General features: G+C 32.7%; 1 protein-coding gene across 4 annotated transcripts; it reads left to right on the forward strand.

Annotated features, from left to right (window-relative positions):
• The first annotated feature begins 917 nt into the window (after window positions 1-917).
• Window positions 918-16557, forward strand: LOC114307357 (26S proteasome non-ATPase regulatory subunit 2 homolog A). 4 transcript variants are annotated; one of them, XM_082878878.1, is made up of 25 exons: window positions 919-1199; window positions 1291-1391; window positions 4008-4128; window positions 4213-4272; window positions 4595-4662; window positions 5422-5464; window positions 5841-5906; window positions 6989-7027; window positions 7100-7182; window positions 8576-8690; window positions 8915-8989; window positions 9654-9812; window positions 9960-10067; window positions 10157-10261; window positions 10340-10480; window positions 10561-10665; window positions 11178-11399; window positions 11753-11866; window positions 11951-12166; window positions 12330-12389; window positions 12488-12601; window positions 12707-12792; window positions 15674-15782; window positions 15876-16054; window positions 16147-16557. In XM_082878878.1, the coding sequence occupies exons 1-25, from the start codon at window positions 1131-1133 to the stop codon at window positions 16220-16222; spliced, it is 2634 nt and encodes an 877-aa protein (XP_082735004.1). In that variant the 5' UTR covers window positions 919-1130; the 3' UTR covers window positions 16223-16557. The 4 variants fall into 4 exon arrangements, with proteins under 4 accessions (XP_082735007.1, XP_082735004.1, XP_082735005.1 ...); XM_082878879.1 differs by having other exon boundaries at window positions 920-1199; window positions 3856-4128; XM_082878881.1 differs by lacking the exons at window positions 11178-11399; window positions 11753-11866 and having other exon boundaries at window positions 918-1199.
• Window positions 16558-20155: the final 3598 nt, after the last annotated feature.

The raw sequence follows: 20155 nt of genomic DNA on the forward strand, positions 1-20155 counted from the left end.
ATATAGATGTTTGGGTTAACTTTTTGAATTTTTATGGGAAAATGTGTAATAAAAAATTGTAAAAATTGGTTTGTAGGAGAAAATTAGAATTGGGAGTTGTGCAACCGTAATTGTTGACTTTTGGTGAATAGTGTTAATTTTTTTAACTTTTTGAGTAACTTTTTGGCTTTTCCTGGACATGCCAAACTTGGCCATTATATATATATATCACAATTTGAGCAGATAAAAAAATAAACGGACAAGAAAAAAATAGGCTTGTGAAATTCAACAGATAGGGTATACTAAGTTTGAATTTCAACAGATAGGAAAAAATAATTGAACAGATAATAAACTTAAAGCAAATTTTCAATTGATATAAAAAAATTTGAACAAATACATAGAATTTAGGGGAAAATATTGAACAGAAATATAGAAAATTGAACAAATAAATAGAATTTTAAGGAAAAAATTAAATAGATAGATAAAATTTAGAAGAAAAATTGAACAAAGAGGGGAAAAAAATGAATAGATAGTCAAAAAATTTAAACAGATAAATATAAATTTAAACCGATAGACAAAAAATTTGAACAGATAATCAACAAAAAATCAAACAGATAAAAAAAAGTCAAAAGGTAAAATTCGAAACAAAATATCTTTTACGACTTCCCACCACACTATTTCACAAAACGTGAATTTCTCATTAACAAAAAATATTTACTGAATCTAACGCCTTACATCTTCCTTAGATTGGATTTATCACCAATTTTTTTAAAAAATAATAAAATAATAAATTTAACATATCTAATAAAAAATTGATATTATCACCAATTATTTTTTTAAAATAATAAATTTAACATATAAAAAAAAAAAATTCTATATCAAATTCACATATGTCAATTTGCCACCTATATAAAAACATTTCCCACGCCAAATTTGGAAGGTTTGGTGGAAATGCTCTTATACAAGTCATTTTGCATAGTATCATATTTCAGCACTGGAAGAACCCAAGAGCGAACTCGCATAAAACGAAAACCTCTGTGCGTAGGGTTTAGCTTCGATAATCTCTAGATATCGAAGAAAATTCCATTGAGGTCTCGGCGAATCTGCGATAAAACTACGTTCATTCTAGAATTTCGAATCTCTCAGTCATCATGGCTCGTGATCCAAACAATGCAGTGATAGTCCCGAAGAAGAAGAATGAGATGAAGGACGAAGATCTTGTAAGTTCAATGCAATGTTTGGTTACAGATAGGAAACAATGTTGTTTAGTTTTTCAAAATTTTAATCTCATTTGGATTTGTGAATGTGCAGTCGGAGGAGGATTTGGCTTTGAAGAAGCAATTGGAGTTGTATGTGGAGAGGATTCAGGACTCCGATGCGGATTTACAGGAGGCTGCCCTTCAGAGTATGAGGTAGAGTCACAGCATTTGTAAATTTGTGTTTTCCAAAAATAATGCGATGTTGCCTTATTTGTCATACTATATGCTACTAACTGTATGGTATCAGAGCATCTCCATCGAAATAGTCAAATTTTTAGTTAAATTTTAACCGAAAGTCTATTTTTCTATTTTAATATTGTCTAATACATTCTCCAACAAACTCTCTATTCTTTATTTCATTTGTGTAGTCCTCTTTCTCTACCTATATGTAGCTGGTGGTTTGATATTAAACTAAACTAGCTAGTCAATAATTGAGTTTGATGGAGTGTCTTTCCATGGTTGTGTGCTATAAAATAGCCAAGAGAGGACTCTAATGAGCTTGATAATGATGCTCATGCTAGAAACACTATTTGGTTCAATTTTGTAGTTCAGAGAAATTGACAAATTGAAAAACTTAGTGAGGGAACTTTGGTATTAATTTGTTGGGTAAATTACAAATAACCCCTGAGGTTCACTTAAAATTTGATTTATAGTTTTCAAAAACAAATTTCTAAGTTTTCAATTCGTATTTTTATATTTTTAAGTTTTTTAAAAATATTTTAATGAATTTTTTAAAAATTTCAATCTTAATATATTTAAAAAATAAAAAAATTGTACCAAAATCTTTAAAAAAATTTACTAAATATAACAAAATACAAAAAATGTATTGAATTTTCATAATTTTTTTTTTATTTTTTTATCTTTTTGTATTTGGTGAATTTTTTAAAATTAAGTTTCACAAATATTATACTTTTTAAACATATTTCAGCGTTTTTCGATTAGATGAATCCAAAAATAAAAAATTTGCATAAAACATTTAAAAAATTCACTAAAACTCAAAAAACACAAAAAACCAAAAATTCAATTTTCTGAAAAGTAGACTCAATTTGTTGGAACCAAACATAGTTAATTGTTCTTGTGATTCTAGAAATTACATTCTGCCCTTAAAATTTCTGATCACATAATAAATAACTCATTTCACTAATTAACCGTTAAGTCAATTAACAATTTTTAATAATATCAGCAATATATATTTCAATTAACAATTTTGGTACTTTCATTGTTGTATTATAAGGATAATTACGAATTTCATTTTTTGAGTCAACTTTGTTAATTGGCAAATTCTAACAAAGGATATTTGTAATTTCTAGAACCACAAGGGACAATTTGTATTTTAAGCAAACCTTAGGAGGGGAATTTGAAATTTACCTTAATTTGTTCTGCAAAACTGAATACCTTTTGCTGTAAGAATAGTTATGATCTGTGGTATTGAGTATTGGAACTTATTATATCTTCTCACTCAACAAATTGAGCCATTGGAATTCAGGACTACCATTTGTGAGGTTTCCCTGATTCAATTTGTGGGGTAGCAAAGCTAGCTTTTATTAGATAACAATTTGTGAGGTTTCCCTTAATTGTTAAGTATTTTTCCATTTTGTCTGCCTATATCTTAGGTTCGTTATGGTTTTGTTCAGCAAATCACAATATTGGAATCACTAAAGATCACCACGGAATAGTTAAAAGTATTTGTTGTAATGAGATAGAATTTATTGTTTATTTGCTTTCAGCTTACGCAGTGCACTTTGTGAGTAACATCAGTTATAATCAGGAACTCACTGAAAAATGAGATCAATGCTAATTGAATTTTAGGATATTTACAAATGATCAAATAGGGTTAGCATATAAAATGCATGTAGAATCATGAGTGGGCCATAATCTTTAATTCAATGGTAGCACAACCATTTTTGAGGCCTTAGGTGAGATCTCAAATTAAGGTCTTTTGATAATGAAATATTAATTTAAATGACTATTTCTTAATTTTCAAATTGTAAATTTTTTCATGTAAGTTTCACTTTTCTAACTTTTTGAGAAGCAAAATTTATTAATTTAATTTTTGTAATAATTATTTTCTAACATTTTTCAATCGATATAATATCACTAAAAAACTACACTTAGTTTAGTTCCTAATTGATGATATCAATAATCCATTTAATATTTTTTGTGACACAATCAGGATCTTAAATAGGATTTTAACAATTTCAGTTTTGAATTTTTTCTGTGTAAAAGAAACTGTTACAGGTATTGTCAATAACATTCTATACGCAATGCATGTATTTATAAAAGAATATAATCTTTTAATGTAATTCAGTAACATTCTATTTAGCTTGTTTAGGGGTTTTCAATTTTGTTTTGTTTTCTCTTTGTCCTTTTGTAAGAGGATGCCTCATCCTAATTTCCTTTTCTTATTTATCAATAAAGTTTTCGTTGTTGATCCAAAAAAAAAAAAAAAAGGTAACATTCTATATGTCAAGATGATTGTTGCATTGCTCAGTAAATCGATTGGAGTGGTACACCTACTGGCAAATAACCTATGCCAAAATTGTCTGCATGTTTAAGTCTAATATTTAGCTGTTTTTTAACTTTCAGCATGCCTGATAGATGTTTTGCTTCATGACAGTCTGCAGCTAACTAATGTGTGAATGGAGTTTTTCGCATGGCTGTGTTTTCCGGAAAATGAATATAGAAAGCAAAAAAAAGTCCAAACAGATCCGTAATCATTCATACAAATACAATTTGGTTTGATAGTGCAACTAAACCTTTGCCTTTCAGGCAGGAGATACTGACCTCAACCAGCTCTATGACTTCAGTTCCAAAGCCATTAAAGTTTTTGCGTCCACATTATGCAACTCTAAAAGCATACTACGATAGAATGGCAGATTCGGATCTGAAGGTATCAAACTGTTGGGATGGCCCCTTCCGTTATTCATTTTTGTGTACTGTGACCTGTCTGATTCACATTTTCCTTTTAACACAGTATTTACTAGCAGATGTACTTTCAGTTTTGGCCATGACCATGTCTGCAGAAGGAGAACGGGTATGCTGAATTATTTTATGTTTTACATTTCATTATGCATTCTTAATATCACTCTGTTTTGACATTAGCTTGCTTGGTTCTGTGAAGCAACTTTTTGGCCATGCCATTATCCTCTATTCTCCCATATGCGGTAATGAATATATGGTTTTGACATTTTATATTTATGATACTTGGACAACTTGCGTATTATGGTAATAACAAATTTACTTGATATAGAATGTTGGATGTTTGCGCTGAAGTGTGTCTAAATATTGTTGAGTTCTAGGTTTTGTGTTGTGCTGAAGTATATATGATATTTCCATTATTATGTCAATTCTTTTAGGAGAGCTTAAAGTACAGGTTGTTGGGCTCTGAAGGTGATATAGTTTCATGGGGCCATGAATATGTGAGGTGAGCATCATCAAACTAAATATTAAAAGGGTATCAGTTAATATTCGTTGCTTGTTTTGTTGATTTGTTAGATATTTTATTTTGTCTCAAATTTTATGGTGGCCTACTTTGTGGTGTGGAGTATAATGAAACTAATTTTTTTGTTTTAGGGCATGATGTTGATTGGCTTGGTACTTACATTAATGTGGTCTAGGACACATTAAATATAATTTATTTATTTTTCACTAATTAATTTTAATTTATGTTCTAATTTGTAAGGCCCTCTAAAAACCACAACTTCCTTTCACCCCAGATGGGTGTTGGCATATCAAACTATTTAATTTTGTTTATTTATTTAAAAGGCTTTTATCTTCGTGGCCTTACACATTGTGACTTGTCTTGAACAAAAGTATATTGACTTCTAATCTTGGGGGTGACCTAGTTTGGATTATTTGTTTTGTAGTGTTAGTCGCATTCAAGAAGCAACGTTTTTTGTCTTCTTAAATTTTTTTCCCTATATTATTCTGATTATTATATATGGTTGTGATAAACAGGATGTTATATTCATTTTTTGTGTAATATCAGTAATGTTGCGGCACATGTGCATTGTATTATTTTAATGTCATGGTCATATTACAAGAATTATTATTATTATTACTATTATTATTTATTTATTTATTTATTTTAATTTATGAATCCTACCACCTTCTTATTTTACTTTGTTGTTGTTGAATTTTCATTTCTATTAACCCTCATCAGTGCGTAACTTGTTTGTGATAGGAACTTAGCTGGAGAAATAGTAGAAGAGTATATGAAGCGACAGGTTATGATTCCTATCTTTTGAATTGTTATAAGAGTTCTACTTATTAAAAAAAATATTATAAGAGGTTTTCTCGTTGGCTTACTTACTACTAAGTACATATATATCTTTTATTTGCTTTTACAGTGTAATCATGCAAGGTCTTGTATGTTTAAATATATTATCATGTTTTCTGTTATACTGTTAATATTCATGCTTTTGACATTTATGGGGGGCACTGTCTTGATAATATCAAATAATAACTCATTCAGTTACACAGGTATGAAATTTGGCCTTTTTTTCCTTTTTACGGTGGCACATGTATTACATTAATGGGGTAATTATGTTGTCTCCTTTTGTTTTATTAAGTGTATTTCCTCATTTGCATAAATCATTTCAGAGTGAAGACTTGTCTGTTGATGATCTAATGGAGCTTGTAGAACAAATTGTTGCTTTTCTCATGGAGGTAATGACTCATTTAACAATTTTTGAGTGGTTGTCCTCTTTGTTACTAGGAGACAGGGTTGACATCTATGATGCATTGACACTCCAAAAATGTTGTTGTATAAGTACAAGGTGCATACTTGGTATGGGTATGCATACTGGTATGGTTGCACACATACTGGGTACCTGAAATACTTAATCTAATACTTTTTGAATGTTGGGTATAGATAGGGTAAAGGATGGGTATGGCTCAAATGTGGGATGAATACAACTTGGGCCAGGTTTGGGAACCACCTCAAATAGCCAAAAAGTGAAAAAAGTCACTACCAAAAAGTTAACTATTTTCTCTATTTTTTTTGTACGTCTTTTTGTAAAAAGTTAAAAAACCAACTAAAATAGGTAGTTCCCAAAACAACCCTCAGTTATGAGATAGATACATTTTGGGAATTTTTGTGGATATGTTGAGATATAAATGTAACCAAACCAAACCAAACCTTAAGTCCCATCAAATGGGGTCGGCTACATGAACAATTATATTGTTTTTTGTTTTTTTAAAATTAAAAATAGTGTATTTTTGCAATTATCAAATATTTGGAAAAAACTCGCTTTCTTTTTTGGCTTTCTCTTCTCTCCGACTCTCCCTCTCTCCATCTTCTTCCCTGTTTTTTTTCAACAACCCTCTCTCTTGGAGTACCCATCTTCATCTCAGTTTTTTCTTCTATCTTTGTCTGTTGTTTTATATTTTCTAATTGTGACTTTAATTATTTTTTGTATTTAATTTTCTAATATCATGCACTATTACAAATTATAAAATTGTACTTTTTTATGGTTGTACCCTAGCAATACCCGTATCCTATTTTTTAAAGTTTTTTTTTTTTTTTTTTTTTTGGGGGGGGGGGGGGGGGGGGGTTGTGTATTAGTCTACCCATAACATACCAGTACATGGTTCCTAGGTTGACATATCATGTGAATTTGTTTCAATGTATTAAGTCAAAATAGAGCCCTTCTTTCTTTTCTTTTTTTTGTGAACAGCAAGTCAAAATATAGCTTGGGACAACATTTCATGCGGATTTATTTCTAGTTTTTGTTGTATCTGCCTTACAGCACAATGCCGAATTTGAGGCTGTAGATCTTCTGATGCAGGTATTATACGTTGTCATTTTTCTCACTTTTCTTAAAAATATTGCATGTAAAAGATATCTTGAATTATTCCAGGTTGAAGACCTTTATTTGGTACTGGAGCACGTGGACAGTACGAACTATAAAAGGACATGCCTGTACCTCCTCAGTGCAGATAGGTTAGTGAATCCTGAGAATCTTAAGTTAACTTTTGAGTTTGTAGGACTGAACGTTTATTTGTCTTTTGTATGCCTTTTGTTTTGGTATCTAAATTATGTATTGAGTTGCTATAAGAATTTTTTTTTTTTAGATTAGAATTCGAAATTTGAATCCTATTAAAATCGTAGACCATTGTGATGCACAAAATAAATTTAAGAGTTATTTACACGAATACCCCTCAAACGATTAAAAAGTATTACTTTGACCCCCTGAATTATAAAAGCGTACAAATAGACCCTCTAAACTATTGAGAAGTATCACTTTGCCCCCTAAACTATAAAAGCGTACAAATGCACCCCTTAAACTATTGGTGTATTTGATTTTGATCCCTTCCGTTAGGGAGTCCAATTTATACGCTTTTATAGTTTAGGGGTCCATATGTACGCTTTTATAGTTTAGGGGGTAAAGTGATACTTCTCAATAGTTTAAGGCGTCCATTTGTACGTTTTTATAGTTTAAGGGGTCAAAGTGATATTTCTCTCAATAGTTTGGGGGTCTTCGTGTAAATAACCCTAAATTTAATTGGTAGTCTATTTCCTGATAACTGTGTGGTTTGAGCAATGAGCAGTTGATTAACATTTTGTTTTAACTGATTCTCAAAGTTTTGCGTTGTAGTTTGCTACAAGTTCAAGAAGGTTTAGATTATCTAAATAACTTAAATTTCTAATTCTAAATTAATTTTATGATTTAATAAATGATTTTACTGCAAACGTAGGCGATGAATTTAAGTGAGTTTGAGTATCTTATAATCATACATGCTCATGTACCTATATTACAGTGACAGATAAAGCAACATACTTGTATTTTTTCTTTTGGAGCAACAATTTAAGCATTGTCTTAGGAGTTTTTGAGTTGTTTGGGAAAAGATTGAAAGCTGGGGGAGGGGGTGGGATGGAAAACTTATGTTTGGGTCCCATATTCGGAAAAGTTAATGTATCACTTGGGGAGTGACAGGTTGATGTAGTTGCGTCTCTATTGATGGCTAATAAGAGGGAGCCCTGCCAAGCACATAAGTATATTGACTTTGTCTACTCTCTCTCTCTCTGTGCAGATTATTTTAAAAGGTGCTTCATATATGTGTGTGTATTTGATGCAGACTACTCTTACATGTAACATGACATTTTTTATTTTTCTACATGATGAAATTTAGAGGACAGGAATGTAGCCTTCAGTTTTCTGTTCTTTGATTGGAAGATGACATTCAAATAACAGAAATTCTTTAGGGGGCCAAATTGCTATTCATTTTTGTGCCTCATGGTATTGTGGTTTTGCTAAGCACGGTAGCCTTGCAGCTTTCTCTTTGCAAGACAAAAGAACATGTATTCTGGCATTTAGTATTTCAACATCTTGCAGATACATTCCTGATACAGATGGTGTGCCAGTTCTAGATGTTGTGTTTGCAATTTATCTAAAATTTGAAGAGTACCCAAGTGCACTTCAGATTGCTCTATTCCTTGACAACTTGCAGGTTTGCACTTAATTAGGCACATCAAATATTTTATTCTCCCTCTTTGCCTGTGTAAAATAAATAATGACACTGGATATAAATATATTTGAGATTTTAAGTTTTGTTGATAATGACTGGAAAACTATTATATCTTCACATTTCAGGAAAATGAGATAGAATGGTCAGATGGTCTTCTCACTGCCCACTTTTCTGATGTTTATCTAACACTATTTATTTATTGGCAGTATGTGTATCAGATTTTTACGACTTGTGATGATCTGCTATTAAAGAAGCAATTTTGTTACATTCTTGGTCAACATGTAAGTCTTGTTTTTCTATTATAATAGTGGTGGGTTCAAGATTTGTAGAACTCATATATTTCCTTAATGAACCATGTATCCATTTTGATTTCTTCTTGGCTTTAACTCTCAAGATTGCCTCTCCCATGAAAATACTATAAGCTACTAGTTTATTAATGGAAATGGTATCTTTCCCTGTTCTTAAATTTCAGCTTGATTGTTATAGTATGAGGTGTTGTATAGACTCTAGTCATGTAATTTTTAATGTGCTTCATGACCTCTCTGTTAGACATGATATCTCAATTTGGTGTCTTGTCCCTTGCTTTAAAATAATCTGGCATGCCATGTTTTTTATTCTTTTTGGGTGGGATGTTGATGGTAAAGTTATTGTATAGATAGGGTGTGTAATACATGTCTATAAATATTAAAAAAAAAAAAGAAAAAAAAAATGATAGGTTGTATGATACACACAAAATCTGTAAAGTTGGGTGCTTGGTTAGGAGCTAACATCTCACCTAAATCATAGTTAAAGTCATTACGGCAAGTAGAAAGGCAAATGTAAAGATAACAAATGTCTTATTAGAAGTTGGGCTTGCACTATTTACCCCTTTTGCATGACATCTAGTTAATTTCCTTTTTGATTGAATGCAAATGGTTGTTTGCTCATTGAATTTCTTTCATACAGCGTATAACTTTTGTTCTCGATGAAGAGATGTCTGGAGACGATGAATGCAGGGAGACATTGCAAGGAATTATCAACAACGGCAAGTTAAGTGAAGGTTATCTTATGCTTGCTCGTGATATAGAGGTCATGGAGCCCAAATCTCCCGACGATATTTATAAGGTTGAGATTTCTAAGATGTCCATACTAACTCTTGATATCACCTTTGATATTGATAGTTGAAGTAATTGTTGCATCTTTTAAAGGAATTTCTAAGCACATGTTATTCCTAAGTTGTTTTCTTCATTAAGCCTGGTATTATTTAACCAGGCACATTTGCTCCATGGCCGGGCTAGTGCTGGTGCAAGTGTTAATTCAGTCGGCAAGAACTTGGCAGATACATTTGTTAATGCATTCGTGAATGCTGGCTTTGGTCAGGTAAAAGTGTGGTTCATTTACATAGGAAATTTTAGAGGCAAATATTTTGGGGCAGGTTCATGTATCGTTTACTGGTTTTATTGTCACAGGACAAGTTAATGACAGTTCCATCTGAAGCTTCAAGTGGTGGTTCTTCAGGAAACTGGGTCTTTAAGAATAAAGAACATGTAAAAGCCAGTGCTGCAGCAAGTCTGGTATTGTGTTCTCTACTACCAGTCGATTTGTTGTTGCAAATTCTTTTATTGAAGGATTATCATTTTCACACATTGTAGGGTATGATTCTGCTTTGGGATGTTGATTCTGGACTTGCCCAAATTGATAAGTATTTCCACAGTGATGACAAAAATGTCATTGCTGGTGCATTGTTAGGAGTTGGTATCTTGACTTGCGGTGTCGAGCATGAATGTGATCCCGTGAGTTCTACGTCACGTTTTTTGCAAAAAAAACCTAAGATTGTTATATGTAATTTGAAATCTCAGTTTTCTTTATTCAGGCATTGCGACTTCTTGCTGATTATGTAGATAAAGAAGATTCTTCTATCAAAATTGGTGCAATAATGGGTCTGGGCCTTGCTTATGCTGGTGCCCAATGTCCGCAAGTGAGGTTCCTTGCTTATTTTTTTTCTTTTTTTCTTTCTTTTTTTTAAATTTTTTTTTTTCGTTCATTCTTTTTGGCGCTATTTGGAAGCCCATGAAAATAATACTATGTGTGGTAGACATGAGCCACCTTTTTTCACCATTTATGATTCGCGAGGCACATCAACATAATTATTCTATTTATTTTTTCCATAAAATGATGATCTAAGGTTATGGAAGTTTGAAACTATGTATACATATATAACTGTCTCTGTGTGTGTGTGTGTGTGTGTGTGTGTGAGAGAGAGAGAGAGAGAGAGAGAGAGAGAGAGAGAAATTTGATGAGCGTCTATTCATTTCCTTTTCTTTGTATGTTAAATTTGGTTAAAGTTGTTTAATCTACTGTTTCTCAGATCCATAGTAAATGATCTCCTATCCTTGGAATACAAAAACACCTCTTTACTTGTTTGTCCACTTTCTTTGTATGATATATTTATTTTCAATTGAAGCTGACTAATTATACATTATTTGTCAGATCCGTAGTAAATTGTCTCGTGTCCTTGAAGATAAGAAAATGCCTCTGGATGTGATTGTATTTACTGCAATTTCATTGGGTTTGGTGTATGTTGGTTCCTGTGATGAAGATGTTTCTCGGACAATTATATCTGCATTAAGACACCGAAGTGTGTCTGAATTAGGGCAGCCCCTCACTCGTCTTTTGCCTCTTGGACTCGGCCTTCTATATCTTGGGAAGCTGGTAACTTAAAATCACAAGCTATGAAAGTTTTTAATTAATTTTCTATAATTTTATTTGTAGTGTATCATAGTTTGTTCATTTTTAAATCAATGGAGTGCAAGTCAGAAACACGCACACACAACTGTCACTTGCACTCCATTGATTTGCAATTAGTTTCCCCATTTCCCATTTATATGATATTTTCCCTTTTTATTTTGGTGTTGTCTCTGAAATGTTTTCATTCAGTGACAACAGATTGCACCTTATGGACTTGGGACTTAGTTGTTATTTCTATCGTTCTTTTTTCTCTCTCTCCCCCTTTTTTTTTTTTTTTTTTTTTTTTTGTTTTGAAATCCCATCCTGTTTTTTAACAGGAAATGGTGGAGGCAACTTTACAGATTTCAAAGACATTAAATATGAAAATTAGGAAACATTGTTACATGACCGTATTTTCCTGTGCTTATGCTGGGACTGGGGATGTGCTCAAGGTGTTTACTCTAAGCCTTTCGATTCGAATTGGAGTTCGCTCTGTTATGTTGATGAAATTAGCTGACCGTCCTTTTTTCACACAGGTCCAATACCTACTGGGTCAGTGTGCCCAACATCTTAAGAGGGGAGAAACCCACCAGGGACCGGCTGTACTTGGAATTGCTATGGTAGCAATGGCTGAAGAATTGGGTCTTGAAATGGCTATTCGCTCTTTAGAGCATCTTTTACAGTATGGAGAGCAGAATATCCGAAAGGCAGTTCCTTTGGCTCTTGGTCTCCTCTGTATATCAGACCCTAAGGTAATCAACCCTTAGATATGTTTACGACAACAAAAAATTCCTTAGATATCTTTTGCCAAGCTGAGCACCTTGACAATGTTTGAATTGCAGTTGAGCAAGATTATATACTTACTTTCCATGGGTAATATTGCCAAGTAATTTATGATTGGATGTTCTAACCCAGGTAAACGTTATGGACACATTAAGCAGACTTAGTCACGATACAGATATAGAAGTAGCAATGGTATTTTCACTTTTATATAATATGATGATTATTCTTATTGTTATCAAATTCTAGTTAGTTACAGCCTAAAGTTCATCATGTTTGTCTGGATTTTACAGGCTGCCGTCATCTCCTTAGGTTTGATTGGTTCCGGGACCAATAATGCTAGAATAGCTGGCATGCTTCTCAATCTTTCGAGTTATTACTACAAAGAACCTAGGCTTCTCTTCTGTGTAAGCTTCTCTTGGAGTTACTTACATATAGTGCATCTCAGCTTTCCTTCCCTTTTTAGAGTGTTCTATTAGAGATTTAATGATATGTGTTGTCTAATTGTGCAGGTACGAATTGCTCAAGGTCTTGTGCATTTGGGGAAAGGCTTGTTGACTCTTGCTCCATATCATTCTGAGCGCTTCTTGCTATCCCCGTAAGTGTTTCTTCTTGTGAGAGATGACGGGTGAGCTGGTTGAGGATGTCCCTCTGGGAAGATGACAGGCATGGGTATGGCTCAACTAGAGGTGTGAGAGGAGAGGCAAGGACAACCTTATGAGGGAGAGGGTGGCAGTGGAGAGCTGGAGTACCAAAGAGCAATGTAGGGGACATATGGCCTGCTTGGAGGTCCCCTTTGTATAGGGTGGCATGCCAGCTCATCTGAGAACACGTTGCATGACCCCCTTGGCTAGGCAAAATGGAGGGATTCAAGTTCAAACTTAGCAACCTCTGATGCCGGCCTCGAGGCATGTATCATATGTGGACAAAGGGTAGGTATGATGCATCCATTTCTGGGTGTATTAGGGCAGCTCAAAGGTAGGTATGATGCAGCCATTGAGGTGTCAGGCGTTGGTCAAAGCCCCTCTCTCTTTGACTGGATGATCTTTGAGTTCTAGCCTCTAATCCTCAAGTCATCCAATGGTCCTGAGCGTGGCACCTGGGTCATGCTCCCAACCTATGTAGCTAGAGTCAATGTTTTGAAAACCGCACCAGATTGAACTGTTGACCGGTCCATTTTTTGGTCCAGTCAACCCGCCAAACATATTTACTAAGAAACCCTCCATTAAACCGCCCAACTGCTTGAATCAGTGCCAGTTCCTTAGAAACAGATGACCCGCAAGGCATGCTTTAAGGCTGAACAAAATGTAATGGGAAGGAGTTTCGAACTTGCGACCACCTTCTTGGACTAAATGCTGCCAAACATTTGACTACCACTATTAATTTTTGCAAAGGTTTATATATAATAGATTTATTCACATATTTCAAGAAATTAGTGCCAAAAAATAGACTTTTGCATAATTACATTTATATATATACCAAAAATTATATATATTTATATACAATAATATATTAATACATACGTTAAGAACTTAAGCTTTATGTAATTTTTTGGTTATTTTAATACCTTTATTTTTATAAAATTTTTAATATATTTAGAAGGTAATTAGGGCGGTGTAAAACATTGTCCAATTCACTAAAATCGCACCAATCCACACTAATATATCCACTATGGATTAAACTTTGAAATTTATAATCCACTTTCAAAACTAGTATTCTCCACTATAGTTAATACATATATATTTGTTAATCTCTAATGAAGTATCAAAATAAAAAAGAGTATGAGAGAAATTTAAGATGTGAAATTTGTTATAAATTAGTAATTATATATATGAAAAATATTATGTAAAATTAGTTTGTGTTATATATATGACAAATATTATGTAAATTAGTGTTATATATTATGCAAATGCTTGATAATTGTTTAAGAATATTATTCAATCAACTAGCAAATTGAAACTCATAAACTGCTGAAACTACAGTTTGGTTATTTGCCAATTTGCCATTCACGATTTGGTTTATAATTTTACTCTCAAACCACCAGAACTGTACCACGCACACCCCTAGAAGTAATTATGACATTACAATTTGATTCTGGTTGACCCAATAGTTGAACTAGTGACCCTTGACCCGGTGATTTTTTCGAAACGGTCTGGGTTTGAGAACATTAGTTGAGGCATTTGTCTTCCAAAACGGAGACCTCACTCAGGTGGGGTGATTGGTCCTCGTGTCCATTGGCTGGAGATGACACATGGTGTGCAAGGCTAGCGAGGTACCCATGGGGACTGGACCCATATAACTACACTTTTATTAAGAGTACTACAGGGCCCATAAGAACTTTTTAATCTTAGGTATAGAACTGGTTTGCAAACAAATCAGCAGGAGATGAACAGTTATTGGGGTGTTTGTTAAAAGGTTCTTCCAAAAGGGGTAGCTTTCACTTCAGGAGTGAGTGACCCGTTATTTATTTATTTGGGATGTGTTTGTATCAAATGAAAACGTTTTTGTGAAGCTTTAATTACATGATTGACATCTAAACTACTCCATTTTGTATTTCAACCTAGCATTCCACATAGTTTATTCACTTTTAAGTTATATTAATGGAATTCTAGAAATGGATCAATATCATTCATAAGGAATTTCCAATGACTGGCAAGGTCTTGGGTCTTGGGAGTGTACTCTCTCCAAAGTCTAAGGATTGAAACCTCTTAGGTGCTAACAATTTCTTGGGGCTATTGGACTAGGGGAAAACTCTTGAATTAACCGTAGTGCACTTGCAAAAAACTCTTTGTTGAGGGAATGTGCACCTCTGAGGATTAGTCGAGTTTTGATCTGGACACCCCTGTGCCAATCAATAAATAAATAAAATAATAATAATAAAATTGTACACTTACGTTTGTGATACGTAAAAGAAATGCAGTTATTGGTCTAGAAATCTATTTTGTTATAATGGAGCCAAAGGAAGCGTTGTTTATATAAGAGAAGGATTCAATTAGCTGATCCAAACAAGTTGGATTCAAGGATTTGTTTGATTAAGAATGGGTGCCAAATTGCTTTGCTGATTCACTTCTTTGACGGAGTAGACCATTCAGCGCAAGGGAATTTAAGTTCTCCACTGCCTACAGAGTTCGCTTAATGGTGCGAAAAGATTCCAGGGCACGGCCCTATTGATAAATATAGTTACTTTGTCCGAAGTTATTCAGTGGTTGTCATGCGGAATAAAACATTTTCACTTTCAAGTAAAAGTCTGGGATAATTTTTTTTACTTACAAATAAAAATGTGGGATAAAACATTTTTTGGGGAGAGAATGTAAAGTTTTCAGGTAATTGCCTAGACCTCTGCCATATAAGAATAAATAAATTAAGAGTCCAACTGGTCGTTCAGTATTTGATGCATGTATTGGCCTTCTTAATTTATTATACCTGTCAATTTTTTTTAATCAGCTCAATTTTTGCATGTATTTCTTCTTTTCCTCCAGGACGGCAATGGCTGGAATATTAACCATGCTTCACGCATGTCTTGATATGAAATTCACCATAATGGGGAGATATCCTGTTATTCTTTATTTCCTTGCTTTGGCAATGCAGGTTAGGTCTCAGTTTGTAAGACTTATTTCCCTCTCTCTCTTGATGGTTGGGCAGTTTACATGATTTCATTTTATATTTTCTACAATGCAACAGCCAAGGATGCTGATGACAGTGGACGAAAACCTGAAACCGCTGGCAGTACCTGTTCGGGTGGGCAAAGCTGTTGATGTTGTGGGGCAGGCAGGTCGACCGAAGACTATCACTGGTTTCCAGACCCACTTAACACCAGTTCTTCTGGCTGCCGGCGATAGAGCAGAGCTTGCTACTGAGAAGTACTACAATCATTCCCCTGAACTTGAAAAGTGTACTATTTTAACTCTTTACCTGTTGGTTTGCATACTAATATAATTAAATGTCTGTGCAGGTATATTCCTCTCTCTCCCTTTCTTGAAGGCTTTGTCATTTTAAAAGAAAATCCAGAGTACTGTGAAGATCATTAGCTGTGTATTAATTAGGATACAAGTGGAGCTGTTTCGATTAAAAAATTCAACCGAGTTCAGATGTATAGACATGGGGTTTTGTTAGGTCCAATCTTATTTTGGGATGATTGGATTTGGACTAGGCTCAAGTCCAACACTAATGGAATTTCAGCCAATGATGGCCTGTTGGTTGGGCTTATACATGCTATGTACCCAGAATTTTATGCATGAAATCATGTAAATAGGTTTATATTTTTCATATACTTTTAAATTTTGAAGGTAATCAAAATTTTGTTATGGTCACTCGTGAGATTCAACCAGTTCAATGGGAAGCAATTACATTCTTTGTTGGTTTTGATTGGGTTTAATTACTTTACGTTGTGTTTAGTTGAATGATTTGAAAAGAGATTAAAACGGGATTGAAGGATTTGAAAAAGGATTGAAAATGAAAAGGAAAAGCAAAAAAATGTGTGAAATTAAGTGAAATGTAAATATATTTTATCTATTTTTTTTTTTCCTTTCTAAATCTTTTTTTAAATTCTCTAATCAAATACAACATTAGGGATTTGGGATTGAGAGATATAAGCTAATAGGACCTGTCTGAGCATGATTTTTTGGCTCTATACATATTTTTTTGCCTTGGCATATAATTTGGGATGAGGGGTCACTGCTGTGCGTGAAGCACAGCAGTGACTGTGGTGCCTCCATTTGAGGTGTATTATGGCCTTATTTTTAGGATCCAAACTCATCATTTTAGTTACAGTCGTGAATAGGGGTTAGCATTGCTCAAAATTCCAACCGCCCTGTCCCACATGTCGACTCCGAATAGGGAAAACAGCAGGATCTGGAATTTGACATAGGGACACTTTTTAATTGAATTCTTAAATTTTTAGAAAAATTATAAATTAGCATGAAAGATAAAAAATAATTATAAAAATATGGGGTGTAACCTTTTCTGTTAAAAAAAAAAACAACAACAAGAGTTGTACCCCCACATGTAGAAAATAATTTTCTTACTTCCAGCCTTATAATTTTTTCTACATTTTCCGCCCTCATAATCAGCAACAGCTCAGATGTTACTAAACTTAATATTTATTACAAATAAATATTAATATATTTTACTTTTGATTAATATATGTTCTAAAATTTTGTTTATTACAAAATTAGATTAAAAGAAAAGGCAAATTTTATTTTACCTTTTTGTGGTTTAAGACCAGGGCACTTTACCCCCTTATGGTTCAATTGTGGCAAAAAAATCTCTATATGGTTTTGTACTAAAGTGTAACATTAATACCGTTAACTATAGACATAAAATGACTGTAATACTCTCAAACTTATATTTTTCTTTTATTTTCTTTCTTTCTCCTCTCTCATACACATAATTTATAATGTCTAACATTAATTCAATTAAATCACAATTAATTCTAAATTCTAAATTCTAAATTATTTATTGTAATTCTTAACTTTTTATTCTAATTTTAATTTAATTATATTTTAGATCACAATTAATTCTAAAATTCTTAATTATTTATTATAATTCCTAACTTTTTGTTCTAATAAATTTAATTATACTTGAGTTCAACTTTTATATTTTTATTTAATTATATTTTAAATAAATTCTTAATTATATTTTATGTTTTACATCAATTCTTAATTACATTTTAATTTTAATTTTTTATTTTAATTAACATATTAATCTAATTTTAGGTTTAGAGAAAATTGGGATAAAATTGCCTTTTTTGTATCAATTTTATTTTAATTTAAAAAAAATTCAAACTCACTCTAAAAAATGGTGTGTATAATACATTTTCTATTAGTTTGGATGAAAAAAAAATTAATGGTAACACTCTAGAACAAAACCACATGGAATTATGACTATGTTTGAACCATAGAGGGAGATAAAGTGCTCCAACCCCAAACCGTAAGGTGGTAAAATAAATTGAACCCTAAAAGAAACATACAAAATAATAAAAAAAAATACTTGAAAAAAAAAAGTAGAGAAAATTGAAAAGAATATAAAGTATGAATCGAGAATGGCAAGAAATACAAAGAGAGTGCCAATGTATTCAAGATAGAGTTTTACTAGTGATTTGTAAATATAAAATTTATCAGAATGATGTGTAAATGATATTTGTGAAATTACAAAGATAATAGTAAATATTTTGATTAAAAATGAAGGGGAATTGGTTGCTATGTGGGGGGCATAACAGCCATTATTATGCTGCATGTTTTAGGACCTATTTTGATGATTAGAACAGTTCATTTTTTAAGATATATTGAGTAGAGCATATTTATAAAAACTCAAATTGATTGAATATCGATAGGACTTTCATCGAATTGCGTTTGTATCTAAAAGAAATAATGATAAATGTGATTTGAATTATAAAATTAAATACAAATGCACTTTGATGAAAGGGTTATCGATATTCAATTAATTTATTTTTTTATAAGTATGTTCTATTCAGTATACCTTAAAATATTAACGGTTTTGATCATCGAAATGAGTCCCGAAATAAACTCGACGAGCCGTACACCAGTGGTTGTTGAGCAGGTACCCTTAGACCAAATAAAGGAATCACTAGATGCCACCTCATTTTGTATAGAATTTTTGTACAAACATTTTGTTTATATATCATTACTCTTTTTTTTTTATAAAAAACATCAGATAGGAGTTCTTATCGAAAAATTTAAAATATTAGGTACCTTAATATTACAAGGGATATGATCGTAGTAACTGATTTGATTCTTAAAATTTAATGTTCCAGTGTGGATGGCATTCCTTTGATTGGATTGGGAATGTGATTAGTCCAGGTACGCGTAAACTAGTCCAGACACCCTTTACCATTGAACCCAAAAAACTATTTAGGTGGGAAGATGTTGATGCAAATAGGAGTATGATCCAATCTTTAATAGGCAAAATCATATATAGCCACTATTTGTGATTTGAACTGTAACCAACCTCTATTCTTTAGAAGGTCGCAACTTAAAATTCAGTAGTATTATAAATTTAAATTTAATTATTTAAAAAGTATTTGGAATTATTATTTTATGGTTCAAATTTATTTTACATATAGACTCTGCTACATAAATTCAATCTTAACCACATATTTCCATTTGGGATAAATTAGGAATAGCAAAAGTGGAGTTCATAGACTTATTCCTTAAAATTAGGCCAAAATTCCATATTGTTTCTTTTTAAGGTCTTGAAAATAATTTATGGGTACAATTAGGGGTCAATGTAGCAAGTAGCTTTTAATAAAATTCTTAACTCTTATTGAGAAATACCACCCCCTAAAAAAAAAATGCTAATTAATAACAAAATATGTGTTACTCATTGAGCACATAATTGAGTGTTAATTATGAAGTCACTCGATATTTGTATCTTGTCTAATTTTACTATTTGTGGGTGTTGATTTTGATCTCGCAACTAAACAGATCACTTTGTCGAGATCTAGAAAAGTCAACTGGAGATCATACGGCAAAATAGATTAAGCCAAACACCTGTACATAAGAAAATAAGAAATACCACGGTGGCTCGTCTACCCGGGAGCACTTCGACGATTAAGTCAATAACTTATCTCACAAGATATCAACACAATTAAGCAACTCATAAGTAAAAGAATACCTTAGACCCATGGGGGTGTTTTACTTTTATAGTCAACAGTGCTCTCACCCTTAAAAGTATCACTTCATAGAACTCAAACATAACACTTATCTCGGACTCTTAGCCAGATAAGAATGATCCTACTTAAGAGCCTCATTTTTATCCAAACAAAGAGCCTCAACTTACCTAGGACTCTTGTCCTCTATTCGACAATCTCGAATTCTGATATTACCGTACCATATCTTGGTAATGCCATAACAACTTCAGTAACATGGCTCATCTACGTGGCACCTCAGATAATCACCTCGGCCATGTGAGTAGTCTAAAAATATGTCCCCACAACTGCCTCC

This window comes from Camellia sinensis, chromosome 7, assembly GCF_055761805.1.
Source record: "Camellia sinensis isolate YWXY chromosome 7, ASM5576180v1, whole genome shotgun sequence".
Taxonomy (NCBI): domain Eukaryota; kingdom Viridiplantae; phylum Streptophyta; class Magnoliopsida; order Ericales; family Theaceae; genus Camellia; species Camellia sinensis.

Coding starts and splice junctions, on each gene's coding strand:
- LOC114307357 (XM_082878878.1), top strand. CDS start 1,131: ATGGCTCGTGATCCAAACAATGCAGTGATAGTCCCGAAGAAGAAGAAT. Junction 4,273..4,594: donor TGTCTGCAGAAGGAGAACGG/GTATGCTGAATT, acceptor CAATTCTTTTAG/GAGAGCTTAAAGTACAGGTT. Junction 5,907..6,988: donor TTGTTGCTTTTCTCATGGAG/GTAATGACTCAT, acceptor TCTGCCTTACAG/CACAATGCCGAATTTGAGGC.